Genomic DNA, 19,566 nt, shown 5'->3' on the forward strand with positions numbered 1-19,566 from the left:
ATGACAATATTCAAGTTTGTTTTCTTCTATCAGAAATTCCTCTTCTCCACTGTACCAATAGCCAATAATAACTCCTTCTTCTATAATACATTATTAATCACTTACCGGAGTGCTCCCGCAGCTGTCTCACGAACAGCTAAACTTTGATCAAGCAACATGGGACCCAAACACCGGACAACATCTCTCTGCAGAAAGGCTGGGATTGCATGCTTCTGCTGCAACATTTTGGAAATGCTGGCACAGGCAAACTCTCTTACATCAGCACTTGGATGCTGCAGCTGAAGAGATAGGACAAGGGAGATTAGAAAGCAAGTTCACCAGAAGGTTACATTGTAGCAAAAGACAAACCTTGTCATTTCCCCCACCACCACCACCACACTGCATTGTCTTCTCTTTCGTTATCATGTTTTCTTATTTCTGTAAAGGAAGACAACAATTTTTTAAAAGAAATAAAGACTTTTAAAAATCAGAAGATCTTCACCTAGGTTTTAAACTCTGAAAGGCAAAAATCATATCAAAAGAAAAATGAGCATACAAGAGACAAGGGAAGCAATGATTTGTTGAATCAGTTCAAGTAATCAGGGACTACCAAAAGTCTGATTATTGAAAACCAGATTTGATTTCTCACATTCATATAACATGTTTACGTGAGTTTTAAGTACAAACCTCTTCAATGAGGCTAGTGAAAAATGAAGGGTTATGATGGGCGAGTGGCTATATCTATGGGGGCGGGAATTCATGTATGTTCTCTTGATATTGCTGAGTCCTTGACAATCTCCTCTCCCTGTCTGCAGGCGAAAGCTCCGCTCAGGTAGACTCAATTTTTCACAGGGTTTACGGCCCGCTGGGCCAACAGCTATTCAAAGAGCAGGAGCAGCAGACATGTGGAAAGAGGAGGAAGACGCACAGCTGTGCCACCCACCAAAGACTGGCCACCATTGCTGCCCCTGCCCTCTCCAGTGACGTACTAGTTCCCCAAGGCAGGGCTTCTGGTGGCAAACAGGAAGAACACAGAGGAGTGGGTTGGTCAGGGGGCCTTACGTGTCAAAGACTAAACTACACCATTTTTCTTTCAAAGGGAGAGTAAGTTTGGCCATTTACTCTGTGTGACCTTCTCTTTGCGAAAAGCAATAGTCAGGGTGAAAAAAGAGTGAGTCCAACTTCAGATGTCCAGTTGCCTCCTCTTCCCCGCCTCAAGAATGGTACCAAGACTCAAGGGAAGAGCTGAGGTACACGTGGCGCAACAGATGACCGGTGAGATGGAGGCACCTGAAAGTTTGCCCGTGGAGGAAGGCAGGGAGGTATGGTTGTGTGTTAGACTCAGACTTTAAGGCCAGAACGGACCATCATGATCATCCAATCTGACCTCTTGCACATTACAGGTCACAGAACCTCACCTGCTCACTCCTGTAGTAGACTCATAACCTCTGCCTGAGTTACTGAAGTCCACTAATCATGGTTTAAAGATTTCAAGTTACAGAGAATCCACCCTTTACACTTGTTTAAATCTGCAAGTGACCTGTGCCTCATGCTGCAGAGGAAAGCGAAAAAACCCCAGGGTCTTTGCAAATCTGACCTGTAGGGAAACTTCTTTCCAGCCCCAAATATGGCAATCAGTTAGACCCTGAGCATATCGGCAAGGCCAGCCAGCCAGACACCTGGGCAAGAATTCATTGTAGTAACTCACAGCTCTCCCCATCTAGTTTCCCATCACCAGCCATTGGAGACATCTGCTACTAGCAGTCACAAATCAGCTACATGTCATTGATGGCAACCTTACCATACAATCACCTCCACAAACTCACCAAGCTCAGGCTTTATATGTTTTTTGCCCCCACTACTACCCCTTGGGAGGCTGTTCCAAAACTTCGCTCCTCTAATGGTTAGAAACCTTCCGCTAATTCTAAGCCTAAACTTGTTGATGGCCAGTTTGTATCCATTTGTTCTTGTCTCAACCTCGGCACTAAATAACTCCTCCCTCTCTGTGATATTTACCCCTCTGGCGTATTTATAGAGCACAACCGTCCTTCTTATGTTTAAGCTACACAAGCCAAGCTCTTTGAGTCTCCTATCATAAGGTAGGTTTTCTATTCCTCTGATCATCTTAGTAGCCCTTCTCTGCACCTGTTCCAGTTCGAATTAATCTTTCTTAAAAATGGGAGACCCAACTTGCACACAGATGAGGTCTCCCCAGTGCCTTGTATAATGGTACTAACACTTCTCTATCTCTACTGGAAAAACCACGCCTGATGCATCTTAGGACTGCATTAGCCTTTTTCACAGCTGCATCACACTGGCGGCTCATAGTCATCCTATGATCAACCAATACACCCAGGTCTTTCTCCTCTGTCACTTCCAACTGATAAGGCCCCAGCTTATAGCAAAAATTCTTGTTGTTAGTCCCTAGTGCATGACCTTGCACTTCGCACTATTAAATTTCATCTCATTTCTATTACTCCAGTTTTCAATGTCAAGATCTTTTTATATGATATCCCAATCCTCCTCCGTACTGGCAATACCTCCCAACTTTGTGTCATCTGCAAATTTTATTAACACACTCCCTCTTTTTGTACCAAGGTTATTAATAAAAATGTTAAATAAGATAAGTCCTAAAACCGATCCCTGAAGAACTCCACTAGTAATCTCTCTCCAGCCTGACAGTTCACCTTTCAGTATGACCCACTGTAGTCTTCCCTTTAACCAGTTCCTTATCCACCTTTCTGTTCTCAATGTGGAACTGTACCAAATGCCTTACTGAAATCCAGGTAGATTAGATCAACTGATTGCAGTACTGTAATCTTCTCAAAGGAGGAGTTCAGGTTGGTCTGGCACAATCTACCTTTTATAAAACTATGTTGCATCTTATCTCAATTACTGTTTACCTCATGTCCTTAACTACTCTCTCTTTCAAAATTTGACCCAAAACCTTGCATATAATTGAGGTCAAACTAACAAGACTGTGGTTTCCCAAATCACTTTTTCCTCCCTTTCTGCTGTTGGTTTTGTTTTCATTCCCCCCCACCCCTGTTCCCTTAACTTGCAGATACTCTACAACGAAGAACCTGCCATGGGAGGACAATAATGGGTTGCCAATACCACAGCTAGATTTTCCTTTATCTGCACCTATGGGGCCCTCGCCAGACAACCTGACCCTGAAGGCTTCCGCCCAAGCCCTGGTCTTGACTTGCTGAGAACGCAGCTTGCACATTCCCATCTGCTGTGAGAGGTATCTGTTGATTGAGTCTTTCAGGAAACAGGTAAGAGAGCTGCAGGATGAGGCAGCTTGTCTGCACAGCATCCAAGAGCATGAGGACTTTATTGACAGGATGCACATGGAAACATCCGAGATGGAGGATGCTAGCCAACTACAGACGACGACTACACCAGAGAAGAAGAACTGGCTGCCTGCCACCTCAGGCCATAGACTGTGTTCCGCCCTCAACCCAGGTCCCCCATTCATCAAGGTAAAGTACCAGTATGCATTATTAGCAACAGGAGAAGAGGAGCAGACTTCAATGGCTGAAGAGGAGCCATCTGCCCCCAAGCTGGGAGGCTCACGACCACCGCACACAAGAGGAGGCAGCACAGGGTGCTGGTAGTCAGAGACTCTCTTCTGAAGTGGACAGAGGCATCCAACTGCAGACCTGACATGATGTCCTGAGAGGTGTGCTGCCTACCTACAACTTGAGACATTACAGAAAGGCTGCCAAGGCTCATCTGTCCCTCTGACCACTACTCCAGGTGGCTCATCCGCATGGCCACCAATGATACTGACAGGTATGACCCTGAAAAGTTCAACAATGACTACAGGGTTCTGGGAGGGAGGGTGAAGGAATCAGAAGTGCAGGCTGTATTTTCATGTATCCTCCTGGTTGAGGGTAAGGGAGGAACATGCACATCCTGGAGGTGAATCCATGGCTTCATAGATGGTGTTGACAGGAGGGCTTTGGTTTCCTCAACCACAGGATGCTGTTCTGGGAAGAAGGTCTGCTGGGAAGAGATGGGGTCCACCTGACCAAGAAGGGAAAGCGCATCTTCATGCACCAACTCGCCAACCTAGCAAGGAAGGTTTTAAACTACATGCAAAAGGGGCAGGGGATAAATGCTCACAGGTAAGCATAAAAAAAAAAAAGACCTTAACAGAGTACAAGTTGTTGGGGGGTGAGGGAGAGAGACAGAAAATTACAATTGCCATAGGAGCAACAAGAGGGAAATTAGTGGACAAATCTGCTCAACATATTAGATATTTATACACAAATTCAAGAGGTATGGAAAACAAACAGGAAGAAGGGGAAATAGGAGTACACAAGCTATACTATGCCTTAGCTGGCATCGCTGAGACTTAGAGGGATAAATCTCATGACTGGAATACTGGTATAGAAGGGTATAGCTTGTTCAGGAAGGACAAGCAGGGTAAAGGAGGAGGAGGTGTTGCGTTATACATCAAGAATATATAGACTTGTTTTGAGTTCCAGGGGGTGAGAGCCAGACCAGTGGAAAGTATCTGGGGAAAGAGAAAATGGATAAAAAATAGGGGTGATGTCATGGGAGGGGCTACTCCAGACCACCAAATCAAGAAGAGGAGTTGAATGAAGCATTTCTACAACAAACAACAGAAATATCCAATACACAAAACTGGGTAATAATGGATTATTTTAGTTAGAGCTAGACATCTGTTGGAAAAGAAATTTGTCAAAACACAAAATTTCCAGTAAGTTCTTAGAATATACTGGGGACAACTTTTTGTTTCAGAAAGTGGAGGAAGTAACCAGGGGGACTGCCATTTTTGATGGATTCTGACCAACAGGAGGAACTGGTAATGAAACTGAAGGTGGAAAACAATTTGGGTGAATGTGACCATGAAATGACAGATTTCATGATTCTAAGAAAGGAAGGAGTGAAAGCAGCAGAATAAGGACAATGGATTTCAAAAAGACTCAGAGAACTAGTAGCTAAGGTCCCCTGAGAAGAAAATCTAAGAGAAAAAGGAGTTCAGGAGAGCTGACAATATTCAGGAGACAGTATTAAAGGCACAGCTGCAAACTATCCCATTGCAAAGGAAAGATAGGAAGACTAGTAAAAGGCCAATATGACTGTATCACAAGCTCTTTGATGACCTGAAAATTAAAAAGAAATCCTACAAAGAGTGGAAACATGAACAAATTGCTAAGGAGGAGAAAAAAAAAGAATACCACAAGCATGTAGGGACAAAATCAGAAAGGCTAAAGCACAAAATGAGTTACACCTAGCAAGGGATTTAAAACATTATCAGAGGTTCTTTAAATACATTAGGAGTAAGAGAAAGATGAAGGAAAACGTAGGTCCTCTACTTAATGGGGAAGGAGAGCTAATAATAACGGATGACATCCAGGCAGTTAAGATTTTGCTTCAACCATCACTAAAAAGGTTAACAGTGACCAAATATGCAACACAATTAATATTAACAGGCCAGATCCACCCCCAGTCCCACTTCACCCCCCGTTCCACCTCCTACCCAGCTCTGCCCTCATTCCTTCTCTGCCTCCCAGACCAGTTCCACCTCTAGCCCCAACTCCTTCCTCTCCCCACTTCCACCTTCGGCCCAAGCTCCATGGCTGTGGAAGCCTTGGCTGTGCAGTAATGGAGGGAGGGGTGAGAACAGATTCCATTAATGCTAAGGAGGGGTGGTGACTGAAAATGTTTGTGCACCACTGGGCTAGGTCATAGTACTGCTGAAAAGGATGTGGAGGTTAATATGAGTTGACAATATGATGCAGTTTCAAAAAATGCTAATATTCTGGGGTGTAGTCACAGCAGCGTCATATGTAAGGTACAGAAGGTACTTGCTCTAATTGGCAGAGATCAGGCCTCAGTTGGAGTAGTATGTCCAATTCTGAGCACCACACTTTAGAAAAGACGCAGACAGACTGGACAGAGTCCAGAGGAGAGCACCAAAAATGATAAAAGATTTAGAAAACCTGACCTATGAGGAAAGGTTAAAAAAAAAAAACTTGCCATGTTTAGTCTTGAGAAAAGACGACAGAGTGGACCAATAACAGTCTTCCAATATGTTAAGCGCTTTTGTAAAGACAACAGTGATCAATTGTTCTGTGTGTTCACTAAAAGCAGGACAAGAAATAATGGGCTTAAAATCTGCAGCAAGGGACATTTAGGTTAGATATTATGAAAAACTTTTGAACTATAAAGGTAGTTAAACTCTGGAATAGGCTTCCAAGGGAGGTTGTGGAATGACCATCATCAAAGATTTTTAAGAAAAGGCTGAACAAACACCTGGTCAGGGATGGTCTAGATTTACTTGGTTCTGCCTCAGACTGGACTTGACTTCTCAAGGGCGCTTCCAGCCCTACACTTGTATGATTCTCTACTAAGCAGATGACAACCCACCACTTGATGTTTGACAGCAATCTGTGCATTTCTCTCTCACAGAAGCTACTGCCCACATCGTAGCTCCTTCCCCCCTGAAGAGATGCGGCGGGGTGGGGGTGGGGGGGAGTCCATCTCCCTGTATGGCAGTGGCTCTCAAACTTTTTTTTACTGGTGACCCCTTTCACATAGCAAGCCTCTGAGTGTGACCTCCCTTATAAATTAAAAAACACTTTTTTATATACTGAACACCATTATAAATGCTGGAGGCAAAGCAGGATTTGGAGGTGGAGGTTGACAGCTCAGTTTGAGAACTCCTACTGTATGGTGCTAGCATACACATCCCAGGTGAGAAACTGGCCAGCCAAAGCTACTCACTGCCCACCACAGATCAAGCCTGAGCCAGGTGCAGAGTGCAGCCTCTTCCGGCACAGGCACCACTGCTCCCCTCCCAGATTCAGGGGAAGGGAAAACCAGGCTCAAAAAACACCCACCCATCAATCTGCCCGAGCCTCCACGGCTCAGAGCACGTTACTGACGCCACACACAGGCCTCTCCTCCTCCCTGACACACGTGGGGGGGGGCAAATTCCCCCGTCCAGGCTGGGGGGGGTCCCGGCCCACAAAAGGAGACCCCCCCCCGCTGGGAGAGCTGCTTGCAGAGCCCTGGCCGTGTGTAGGAGGGGGGAGCAGCAGGGCTCCGGCCCCCTGCACACCGACTTGCGGGGAGGAAGGGGAGGAGCTGCTTTCGCTTACTTTCTCCAGGAGCTCAGCGGCCGAGGAGCCTCCATCGCCGTCTTCCCCGGCCGGCCCCTCCCCGCTAGCCGCCCGCTGCGGGCCTGCTGGGGAGAACGGGGCGCTCCGGAACCTCTTGGCCTTGCTCTTGCCCATGGTGTCTGCCCGCGGATGGGGGGTGGGGGGCAGCGACCCACGGCTCAGAGACCCCACGTGTGCGGCCGCAACCCGGCCGGCCCTGTCCCTGGCGCAGGCGCCGCGGCGGCTGGTCCCCGCTCCGCTAGGGGGAGCAGCGCCGGCCCGGTCGCCTACACCGCGGCGCACACTAGCGCCCTGGGCTGTGCGCAGCTGCAGGCTCGCTCGGCGCCCCAGCCCGGCGGGCAGCCCGGGGCACGGGCCGGTGGCAGGAGACCCGGGGCCCGGGCAGCGCAGCGCACGTTGCTTTGTGACAGACCAGGCCAGCCCCGGCTGCTCTGTACCAGGATGGAAAGAAGCTAAGCCGGCCTGGACGCTCCTTCCTTCCGCAGCTGCACAGGTGAGACGAGACCCGCAGTGGTATCAACTCCCTTTGATCCCAAAGTGCACAGTTCGTGTTTTTCTTAAAGCTCCCACTCGTGGAGTCACAGCTTAAGGCTTTTCTCTGTCATAGCGCTGTCCACCCCAGCGCTTTCAGTGGTGTAATTTATGTCACTTAAGGGGGTGTTTCACATCCAAGTGACATAAGTGCTAGTGTAGACGTAGCCTATGTGTGCCTCAAATAGCCTTAGGCTGTGTGTACACTACCAGGGGATGCATGCTCCAGCAATCAATACACCAGGCGTCGATTTACCATGTCTTCAGAGCACTCTCTGCTCGACCCTGGTTCTCCATTGGGAACGAGAGGAGTAAGGTAAGTAGACAGGAGAGCATCTCCCATCGACACAGTGCTAAGGTAGCTGGAGATGTGTAACTTAGGTCAATTTACCGCAGTAGTGTAGACATAGGAATAGTCTTTGTGCTAGGTTCCTACAAATCCAATGACTAGTGGAGAATGTAGGAGGCCCTAAATAGAAATAAATAATAAAACATCTTCTGAGTCTACTACTATACCCTAGTAACTAGAGTAAACTGCATCTCATTTGTTCACAGCTGGATAGCACAAGTGATTAATGTAGATGGACACTTCTGCACAAATGTAATGTTTTATTCAATGGACAGTTTGCTACATAATACGGCTACAAAATACACACATAATCCACTTCAACATCAGATACAAATTATTTGGATGCTTTTTTTAATCTGTTCCTAACACTTAGCTGCATATTTACTACGAGCTGTTATAGAGTAATGGAGACCAGGCCAGGGCTTAAAGGAGGGTGTAGGTTTTCTTTAAAATTCTGTACAGCAGCAGCAAAGGCAGATTACTTTAAAATCTAATAAATATTTTTTAATTACTGTTCTTGTGTTGTATCCAACACTGGAACCACAGAGTGGAGCAGCACCCAATAGGAAATAAAAACATCCAGATTCTGACACAGCCTAGACAGATTCTTCCTAAATTATCCAGAACTGTTATCCTTGGCTTTTACATGTGACACACTGGTTTTAGTTTTTGCAGCCTTTTGACAGTTATCTGTCAGTTATATGCAGCGTTGGTGTAGTCGGGTTGGTCCCAGAATATGAGAGACAAAAGATGGGGGAGGTAACTTTTTATTGGACCAACTTCTATTGGTGAGACAAGCTGTCAAACGTACACAAAGCTCTTCCTCAGATCTGGTTTACACTACCAACCTATATTGGTATAACTGTCACTCAAGTGTGTGAAAAATCCACACCCTTGAGCAACACAACTTGGTATAACTAACCCCCCCCATATAGACAATGCTTTGTCAACAAGAGAGCTTCTCCTAGCGACATAGCTACTGCTGCTCTGCGAGATGGATTAACTGTGCCAACGGGAGAGTTCTCTCCCATCAGCCTAGAGTATCTCCATTAAAGCGCTACAGTGGTGCAGCTGCGCCAACAGAGTTTTAAATGTAGCCATGCCCTCTGTGTCACACCTAAACATAAGGTGGAACAGATTGTTTAACGTAAGTAGTTAACACATTTCAAGGGCCATTCCCGGCGAAGTGGCCCATAGTGGTGTATCTGATCAAAACCAATCATTAAACTCTTGAATGAACTCACACAGAAAAGTGATGAACGACCAAAAAATACCTTGGGCACTTTACAGCTGCACTGATGTAGCTGCACTACTCTAAGCCGATAGGCAAGCGCTCTCCCATCGACTTAGCTACAGCCGCTCGCGGGGACTGGAGTAGTTATGTCAGCGGGAGAAGCTCTCCCACCAACATACTGCTGCCCACACCAGTGCTTATGTCAGTGTAACTCAGAGTTTGGTCTACTCTACACAGCTCCTGCCAACAAAAAACTTCCACCCACAACGAGCGGCATTTGCGTTTGCTCTCCTGCTGACAACACGCTGTTCACACTGGCGCTTGTCATGGAAAACTTTTGTCTTTGGGGGAGGTGTGGGGAGTTAACACCTCTGAAAGATAAAAGTTTTGTCGTTCAATTGCCAGTGTAGACATAGCCTCAGTCACTCGGGGGGGGGGGTGGGGGGATTTATTCACACACCCCCAACTGATATAAATTATGCAGACATAAGCTGTAGTGTAAACAAAGCTTTAATCACCTGTGGATGAACACTTCATAAAGCCATCACTCTGTAACTGACCCATCAGTCCTCATCCTCAATGGAAACCTTCACAACACTTTCAAAAGATGAGCCTGGGAGCTAAATTCATAACTTTGCTAGATACTAAAAATCATGGACTGAACCGAGACACTGGATTTATGGCTTCTCACAACAATCTGTAACCCAACACTAACAACCCCCAAAACTGGCTCCCCCTACCTTTCTGCGCTCCCTTCCCGTGACTGGACTGGTGTTAACAAATCACTTCACCTTGAATGGCCCTTGAAATGTGCTATCTATTCCACCTTGTATTTAGCTGAGACATTTCCCAGACCTGAAGAGCTCTATGTAAACTTGGCTATGTCTACACTACAGCACTTACAGTGGCACATGAGACACTCTAAGCTCTCCCGCTGACACAGCGCTTAGATCAGTATAATTTACGTCGCTCAGGCCTTGGCTACACTGGCGCTTTACAGCGCTGCAACTTTCTCGCTCAGAGGTATGAAAAAACACACCCCTGAGCACAGCAAGTTACAGCACGGTAAAGCGCTAGTGTAAACAGTGCCCCAGAGCTGGGAGCCGTGCAGCGCCGTAAGCTAATCTCCTCTGGGAGGTGGAGTACCTGTAGCGCTGGGAGAACTCTCTCCCAGCGCTGGCGCCACGTCCACACTCGCACTTCAAAGCGCTGCTGCGGGAGCGCTTTGGAGTTTCGAGTGTAGCCAAGCCCTCAATTACTTGTTTATAGTGCTCTACATATTATACACTGAAATGTAAGTACAGTATTTATAATTATAAAATAAATCGATTGGAATATATGGTAAAAATGAGAAAAAATTCAGTAATAGTGTGCTGTGACACTTTTGTATTTTTACGTCTGATTTGGTAAGCAAGTAGTTTTTAAGTGAGGTGAAACTTGGGGGTATACAAGACAAATCAGACTCCTGAAAGGGGTACAGCATTCTGAAAAGGTTGACAGCCACTGATTTAGACATTCCAGGGAAGCTGTAGATCATTAGTTCAAATCCAGACCAGTTTTGAAGGGTCTAAAAGAAGTTACTATTAAAGCAGCAGCGCTTTAATGTGGCTTGTGTGGTCGCGGCGCAGCTCTCCGAGCGCTCTTAAAAAAAATCCCCATCTCGACGAGGGGTGCAGCTCCCAGCACTGGGGCACTGTCTACACTGACACTTCACAGCGCTGCAACTTGCTGTGCTCTGAGGGCTGTTTTTTCACACCCCTGAGCAAGAAAGTTGCAGTGCTGTTAACTGCCAGCGTAGACAAGCCCTGAATGGAGATAGAGACAATACCTGCTCTAGGCATGAGAAGGTGCCTGGAACAGGGTTGAGGTAAACTGGTGAATTATTGTACAGGGACTATGGGCTGCTGCTTTCCATGCTGTCCCTATTTTGGTGACATCAATATCCAGAACAACAAACATGACATTTCACAAAAAAACAAGTGCCATACTTCCATCACTGGAGTCTTCAGCTGTTCATAAATAAAGTACATAACTGTTCAGCTTTTGTCACTTCCTATCCTGTATCTACATATTTGTCAATTTACAATACAAAAAAATCCAAACATATTATATATAAAGTATTTATTTAATGCACATATTTACCTACAAAAATTTACATCAGTTAAAAACAATGGCAGGACAGAAGTACAAAACCTCTGAAAGAGACTTTAGGAGCAAAGGATTTTATTGCCTCAACTGAGTGAAAATTTAACATACATGAAAGTCAAACTATGCTCACTTTAAGAGGCATCCTTGCTAGTCTTATCTGTACTGAGAGGTTACTGTGTTCCGGCAATAACTTTGTGTTTTTATGCTGACTTATGCTCAATTAATTTTAAAAAATCTGAAACAGGTAAAAAGGCACCTTGAACACTTAAAAATAAACTTATGATTATTGTAAATATTTCAAGAACTATTGTACTGTGTATACATAACAGCCACACTTAGTTTCTCTTAACACTTTAGAAAGTTTTATTAATTTATTTGTGGCACTGATCATATATTTCCTGTATCAAATGATTTGAATCCAAAGTTAAATATTTGCAATACTAGTTTCATGGCCAGATTATCACATCATAAAATCCACTCTTAAAACAGTGTGATTATGGAATTCAGATACAGTATAGAACTTTTCTAATCTGAAAGATGTAAGCATATTTAAGAGTTTTAAAAAAGTTAAAATCATTAAAAACAGGTTGTAGAATTAGATGAAAGCATTAAACTAAGGATAACCACAGTGAAAGTGGCTGAAGTACTGCATGTAGACAAAGTGATAATTTAACATATTTGCAATATTCTTAAACATAATAAGACCTTTCTCCCCATACCATAGATTTCTCTTTTAAGTCTTTTGTTTGCTGATTCCAAAAATATTGTAACCAGGAATGAAAAAGACAACTGTAATTAATAAAAAGCTCTGGGAATGGCAAATGAGCATCCCTTTAAATACTGGTTCATGAGAACAAGAATTCACACAGCATGTATTACTCTTTGCTTAACATTGGCATTGATTTGCTATTTACAGTAGTTTGCAAAAAAAAAAACATTATAAAAAACAAACAAGGTTTGGTTTCCAAGTTTAACTTAGTAACCAATTAACATACTTCACCTGCATGTTTTGCTCTACTTGAAGAACAAAAGTGACACTAATACTGAAACAGAGGTAATCAAAGGTAGCAAAAGCACTGATAACATGAGGATAGTCAAAAGAGAATTTAGACAAATATGCCAGACGGTAATATTGCACACTTTCACTGTCAACTGTAAATAAGACTCACTCCTAAGCAACTGAAAACCAGTCCTGTTTGGCTTTTTTGTGCCACACTACCTTCAGAAAAGGTCATTTTTGATTTCCATGGCAGTGGACAGAGTTGAAGGAAGATCTCGATTATTGAACATGGGGCCTAGGTTTCAAAATTAGTTTTCCAGTCTGCAAAAGAAAAATTAAAGTTCAGACAAACCCTGAAATAGCCTTACTACAAAGGTGAATGTTATCTGTGTTAATTTCTCTTTACTCTGCAACTGGGGTGAGAACTAAGGGTTTGTATCCATGGAACCATTAAGTAACTTGTAGTTTCACATTTTAACAATACATTATTTGTAAAAATGTAAATATGCACTCTTAGGCTGTCTACCCTTTAACAACATGTGGAGTACAGGTGCTGCAGTGAAAGGCTCTGGCAACAGGGAACTGCCAGAGCTTTTCACTACTGCTCCTCCCTGCCAGGGCCTTTCCCTGCAGCAGAGAACGCTCCAATATCGGGATACTATGCTGCTATGTGGGAGGCACTGCTGAGGCAGTTGATGCAAGTAAGCCAGTCTACACACCTAAACCTTGTCTCACCATCTATATTGCTCTCTCTTTCTGAATAGACATTGCATTCCCAGATGGCACAGGTATAAATAGCAATTTCATCTTTTTTGCATTTATTCCTGCCTTAAACATGTACATGTAGTCAGTGAGACTAGAGTCACTTACATCATCGCAGGACATATTATACTCTGCCAAGACTGTTCGACATCGGGCTGCTATGCTGTGTGGATTTCGTCAAAGAAAAGTACTAAACAAAGATTTTATGTGGGTTGCAGTTACAGTAAGAATTACCTCAACTTTCACCTGACAAACTATCAAAGGATACATTGATGGTGCCACCACTCTTTTGTGTATGCCAGCAAAGAACAAGCCTATTAGAGTAATACAGCTAATTGTGAAGAATGGATGATTCCACAGTGATGTGAAAAAGGACACCTAGGAGAGAAATAAAATCGTCTTGAAGAAAAATTATTAAAAGATTCCATGATTGAAGGGATATCATCAAGCTGGAGACTAAGTATTTCAAACCTGATGTTTAGGCCACTGATCTAAGATAGAATAGATCTCTTAAAAATTCCCTTGTTACTCAGAACTTACTCCTTCTTTGTAACCCTGCAACTCTTCACAAAAAAATAATCAATTGTTCATCACTCATCTTGTATTTTTCCTTCCACTTCTGAATAGAATATAATAGCTCTACCTCAGTTTATTGCTAAGGTGTACAAATGGAAATAAGTTAAGAATCCTTTATCTATTTCCTTCAGTTTGGTGGTAAAGTTCTCTTGCACTATATAAAGTTCGTTGAACAACTATACTTTCAGATTCAGTTTCACAGATACAATGTAGCCTAGAAGTCTGGCATCAGTTCAATATAAGCCACAAATGTCTGGTCTGAACAGGGTGATCAGATAGCAAGTGTAAAAAAATCAGGACGGGGGTGGGGGATAATAGGTGCCTATATAAGAAAAAGCCCCCAAAATTGGGATTGTCCCTATAAAATCGGGACATCTGGTCACCCTAAGTCTGAAATTTAGAATACCAAGCCTCAAGCTACTCCACCCACACAATTTAGGAAAAAATCAGTTTGATCATCTTAGATATCCACATTAAAAAACAAATGCATAGCTGGTGTATGCATATCTAGAGTGACAAATTTTAAATTGTTCCACTGCTACAAAAAAGTTATTTCAAGGAGAAAGGGGGAGATATTTCCAAAGTGCAGAGGTACATAAGAAAAAAAAAAACGTTTAGGACTAGTTAACTTGCTAGTGTTCTCACAAGTTCAATTTTCTTGATCATGGATCACTCTAGTTGAAGGTGGCCTCAGCAGACTGTTCTCTATCTATAGAGCATAAAGTTATTCTTCTGGGGAAATCACCCCTATACAGCACAGCTGTAGAATGCCTCAAATATTCTTAGTTCCCCCTTCAAATCAAAGTGTGATTCCTGTGATGTAAATAATCCACTGAATTTGCTCTTAGTCACTAATGTCTTGAGTTAGGCAGTCAGGGAAATAACCCTGCTATTAGCTTTTCACACTTCAAAGCAGTCCACAACTCCTCACTACATACACTTGGTTTTTATTATCTAGATTACAAACATTGAGACATTTAATATTTCAACATTAGTGTATAACTTACCTTCTGTGTCTCAGGATCTATTAACCAGTTCCAAGCACCAGTTGCCGTGCACACTGATACCACTATAAGAATCACTGATGAAAAATAAAAGTCATAAGCAACACATCTGGTTCATATTCATTAGAAAGTATTTAATGTCTCATGAAAAGCTTTGAAAGAGATTACATTCTATTTTATTTCCCCTCTTCATTCTTCTATTAAGAATGTCCAAAGAAGAGCAAGATTTATTTGAAGAGGTGTACCTGCATATCATGTGTTTCTCTCATCTGGACTCCCACCTTTCTATTTATGCAGTCAAAGTGGAAGGAGGTAAAAAAATGTTTTACCATTTAAAACAATGCAACCCTTTGAAGATTCTATCAGCCTCCTAGAGAGGACAAAAAGGTAGTACCAAATAGTGTTTTGATAAGTAAAGACATGCTGTGGTTTGGGGGGTGGAGGGTATGAGAAGTTTCTAATAGAGACATGGATTTAGAAACATTAGTCAGAAAATTGAGGGAAAGTAGTACAGAATAACTTTCTTGAGCAATATGCTAAAAACCCACAGAGTATTCTGCATGCAACATCCAAGAGCCAATAACACTAAGGTGCCAGTCCTGCAAGCTGCTGTGCAAGGAGGCAGGCAGCCTTGCCAACCCTTTCAATTTCTTTGCAAGTGTAGCAATATCAGGTATTTTTCTTAAAGCTCCAGCTCCGGCAGGCAAGTGGTTATGTGAGAATCTCAGCTTTTATTTTAAAAAAGTTTTATTTCTAACCCTCCACTCATAGTTGTGGATAAAAAGCAGAAAGATGTGAACAGTGCACATTCTAAAGGTTCAGACCTCAATACTTGTGAAGCATATTCATGATGTCTTAATTTTGGTGATAATACTGAGAAAATAAAAATGGACCGGTTAGGGGCTAGAATTGGCACATTCAAAGGGGAATGAAAGAAGTTTATATGCCATATAAAATGAAAGTTATTACTCCAATTTCACACAGAAAGATAGTAAAGATCTACCTATATCAACTACTTTATTCCTGGGAAACTGGTATTATTAAACAGATAACAGAATTATGAAGTCACTAGATGCCGCATCCAATTTTTATTTAAAACTTCTTCATGAGTGCGCTTTAAGTCAGTAAAACTTTAGCCTGCATTTAGATATATTTGAACAAGTTTGAAAGAGATTGCCAACAACTGGAAAGTGAACACACTCATTAAAAAAAATAAACTATAGAACCAGTGACCTTAATATATTGATTTTGGGGGAAAACCATGGAAAATATACTAAGGAATAGGAGAAAGCCATCGATAAGCAAATTGTTTTAAGTTATCATGGTGAAAAATAGCCCAACTTGGAAACCAAACCCCTATATACAGCCACAAAATAGATACACGACTGAAAAAAGGTAGTGCAGACTTAGATTATGCCTACACTAGAGAGCTTACAGTGGCACAGCTGTACCTATGCAGCTGCGCTCCTATAAGCTCTCTCATGTAGCCACTCTATGCTGACAGAAGAGAGTCCTCCTATTAACATAATTAAACCACCCCCAATGAGCAGTGGTAGCTATGTTGGTGGGAGCTCTCCTGCTGACATAGCACATACATACTACCACTTATGCCAGTGAAATTTATGTCACTCATGGCGGGGGGGTGGGGGGTGTTACATTTTGCTGCCATAAGTGGTAGTGTAGACATGGCCTTAATCACAAAGCCTCAATATGCCTCAAACTTGTCCTGAAGAATTCCTTTTAAAAAGACTAATTCAGTCCTGGCCCTCTTTGCTGAGGCTGCCTATAAGATCATCATCATACTGATTATACTTCTAGCTTTGTTGTTCTTGCCAATATCTACTTTTGAATAGCAATTGTGCAAATGCTATAAGCATTTTGTGCACATGGTATAGATGCAATAACATCAATCCATTATTTTACTTTCGCAATTTTTGTTAAATTTGTGTATGTTTGGTACCTTCAAATATTTGAAAGATTTTTAGGCTCACATACAAAGTACATACAATAAGGTTTTTAAAGCCTAGATTTGTTTTTGTAAACACAATCCATAGGAATATACATGGGTAAATGCCAACTGAAGTATTAGAGAGTCAATCCAACTTCTTTAAAATATTAAGCTTACTTCTCCAGCGTCCTGTAGCTGGTTGCAAACATGCAATATATTCAGTAAGTCTTCTTTCAAAAGCTTTGAGATCTGAGGAAAAGACAGGCAGAGATCTAATAAGTCTTGGTCTATTAGTTGAAGATTAATAGTTAATGCCTCATATTCTATTCTGTTACTTATGTCCTGTGCAGCTCAGACGAATAACTTGCAGAGGAAAGCTGTAATGGATTGATGATGTAATTATCAAAAATCGCTTGCATCTCAGATTAAGCAATAGATAATGGAAAGATGTTTAGCACTACATCTCACCACACTTTTTGGTTAAGCACCCCACCAAAAAGTAATATATTAAGTGACAGGCATGTCCATATACAGAAATATATATGGAAGAGCAGGGCCGGCGCTGGCTTTTTTGCCGCCCCAGCGGGGGAAAAAAAAATAATCGAGGCAGACGGAGTGGCAAAGTAGGAAAAAATAAATGTATCTATATATTGAATACATGTATATATATATGGATACACTCTGCAGGGGGACTCCCTGTGCTGCAGACATGCCCCGGGCAGGGAGGAGGGAGAAGGGGAGGGAAGGAGGCGGGCTGCCCTGCCGGGCTTGCTACAGACCTGGCACCAGCTGGGGCAGACGGAGCATGCAGACTGCTCCCAGCAGGGCGCTCCCCTCCTCCACGCCGGATCGGCGAACAAAAAAAAAAAGCCCTAGGATTGGGCGGAATGCCACACCATAGAATCTGCCGCCCCAAGCACGAGCTTGCTCGGCTGGTGCGTGGAGCCGGTCCTGCTGAAGAGATTAGAATACCTTGACACGGTATCCCTTTGTAAGTCTAAATGCAAGCCATTAATATTGATAGATTAAAATACTCTAAAACAAGGTATATTTTGAAATGTAAAATGTGTCAGGAAAACCTTGTTATACTCTATGGTCTGTGCTAATGATAAGCAGAGTTTGGTATTTTGTTTGTGATTAGAATAATTCTATCACCATAACTCGCTACAAAAATTCTTACCTCAGTTGGCATTATTAGAGATTTTTTACAGTCCTTTCAGTTTCAATAATCTATTTTTACATGCCACTCATCTTGGACAATAAAAATACAGTCATAAATTATTTAAGTTTTAGCCAGCTTTAGAATCTGACTCATGAAATAGAATGTTTGGCGTTGCAACATTACAGGGGAACTATTCAACATGAAGTGAAGTCTACTTTATAAATATTTCAGATGTAAAAAAACAAAGGTCAATTATTCATTTTAACGTCTGTGAAGATTTCCTTTCCAACCAGAGAAGTTTTGGGCCTAAAACTGTCCCACTAATTTATCGCTTGAAGTTTGATATTCAAATAACTTGGCTCAGTTAAAAGGTGGAACTTTGTCCTTTTACAACCGAATCCGCTTTCTACATCATCATTATACCAAGCGCCGCTTGCAGAGCAGCAACATGCCCCTCCTCTATCAATAAGCGAGCAAACAAAACACTAAACCACCCCCCGGACTGCTCGACTCACCGGCCCCTCGCCTCTGAGCCATTCCCCCAGGGTGAGGCTGTGGGCACCAGGGACCTTGTCCTGTGGCAGGTTGGCACGGCGCACCTCTACCCCTACAGAAAACTGTGACCCCGGGTGAGGGGCGCCCCTCACCCCCGTTCCCCGCCCCGCACACCCCTCGCTGGCTCCCGCTGTCACCGGGCCACACCGCGGAGAACGTCCCTCCCCACTCTGGGACTGAGGTGGGGTGGCCTCGCAGCTCCCCAGCTGCTACCGGCCAGCGCCCTTTGACGCCTCCAGCTGAAGGGTCCGGGGTCGCGGGGCAGAGGCTGGGGGCCGCTCTGGGGCGCGGGAGCCGCACAGAGAAACGCCCCCCGCGGCCTGCCCCCGGAAAGGGTCACTGGGCCCGGCGGGGCGGGGACCGCAATTACCTTCTGCCTGCTCCAGCGAATTCATGGCGGGTGGGGGAGGGCGCTCAGAGCGCACAGCCGCCGCCCCCTCCTCAGCGCCTCGAGCCGGCTCCTAGTCCCACCCTCCGCCCCTTCCGCAGTCCCCCGCCCCCCACAACAACGCCGCTCTCCATTGGGCATCCCTTCCACACCGCGCCCCTCCCTAGCAAACCCCATCCCCATTGGCTGGGAAGAGAAGGGAAGGGGCGTGGCTGCAGGAGCAAGATTCCGGCAAAGGGTCGGTGGGGGACCGGCTCGTGGCGGTGCTGTGACGTTCGACAAGAGCGGCGCGCTATGGAGCTGCGGGCGGGAGCCCGGCCGAGCAAACTGTGCGGCTGCTGCTTTTCTTTTGTATGTGTCACAGCCCCGAGGGCATCGGTCTGCACGTGCAAAACCAGAGCGGGGAGGAGAGGCCCGATCCACAGGCCACTTGGGATCAGTGAAAAGACTTCTTGGTCTCTTCCACTTACAGCTCTAGGGACAGTTCTGCAATTCTTTCAGACTATTCCCCTAAAAATGTGTGCAGGGTAACTTTCCATTTCAGTAAATGTATCTCCTTAATGTTAAGTACTGTAAATTCCTGCATTGGGTTGTGTAGGTGTGGGGGGTGGGGCAAAGACATATTAAACCAATTTATATTTATTATATGTTAATCAAAAATTGCATCTGTATAAACAATACTCGGATGTGGACTATAAAAGGCCAGCAAAAATAACTGCTTGATTTGGAGGTTGCAGTTGAAAATAAATGTGAGAAATTCTCCCATAGTT

General features: G+C 43.8%; 2 protein-coding genes across 3 annotated transcripts in view; both read right to left on the reverse strand.

Moving 5' to 3' along the window:
* HEATR3 (HEAT repeat containing 3) overlaps positions 1-7,472 on the reverse strand; it is a 33,994-nt gene extending 26,522 nt beyond the window's left edge. Inside the window, exons 1-2 of the mRNA XM_039503338.1 lie at positions 7,119-7,472; positions 106-278 (exon numbers count right to left, since the gene is read on the reverse strand). Of these exons, the coding sequence (XP_039359272.1) occupies positions 106-278; positions 7,119-7,253 (308 nt within the window). The 5' untranslated portion in view covers positions 7,254-7,472. The remainder of the gene's footprint in view (positions 1-105; positions 279-7,118) is intronic.
* A 3,887-nt stretch (positions 7,473-11,359) lies between these two features.
* Positions 11,360-18,879, reverse strand: CNEP1R1 (CTD nuclear envelope phosphatase 1 regulatory subunit 1). 2 transcript variants are annotated; one of them, XM_039503339.1, is made up of 6 exons: positions 18,779-18,879; positions 16,869-16,940; positions 14,747-14,820; positions 13,432-13,541; positions 13,272-13,326; positions 11,360-12,722 (listed from the first exon to the last, which is right to left on the reverse strand). In XM_039503339.1, exons 1-6 carry the CDS (start codon positions 18,801-18,803, stop codon positions 12,681-12,683), a joined length of 378 nt encoding a protein of 125 aa, XP_039359273.1. In that variant the 5' UTR covers positions 18,804-18,879; the 3' UTR covers positions 11,360-12,680. The 2 variants fall into 2 exon arrangements, with proteins under 2 accessions (XP_039359273.1, XP_039359274.1); XM_039503340.1 differs by lacking the exon at positions 18,779-18,879 and adding an exon at positions 18,369-18,713.
* Between the last annotated feature and the right edge of the window lie 687 nt (positions 18,880-19,566).

This window comes from Mauremys reevesii, linkage group 16 (assembly GCF_016161935.1).
Source record: "Mauremys reevesii isolate NIE-2019 linkage group 16, ASM1616193v1, whole genome shotgun sequence".
NCBI lineage: Eukaryota > Metazoa > Chordata > Testudines > Geoemydidae > Mauremys > Mauremys reevesii.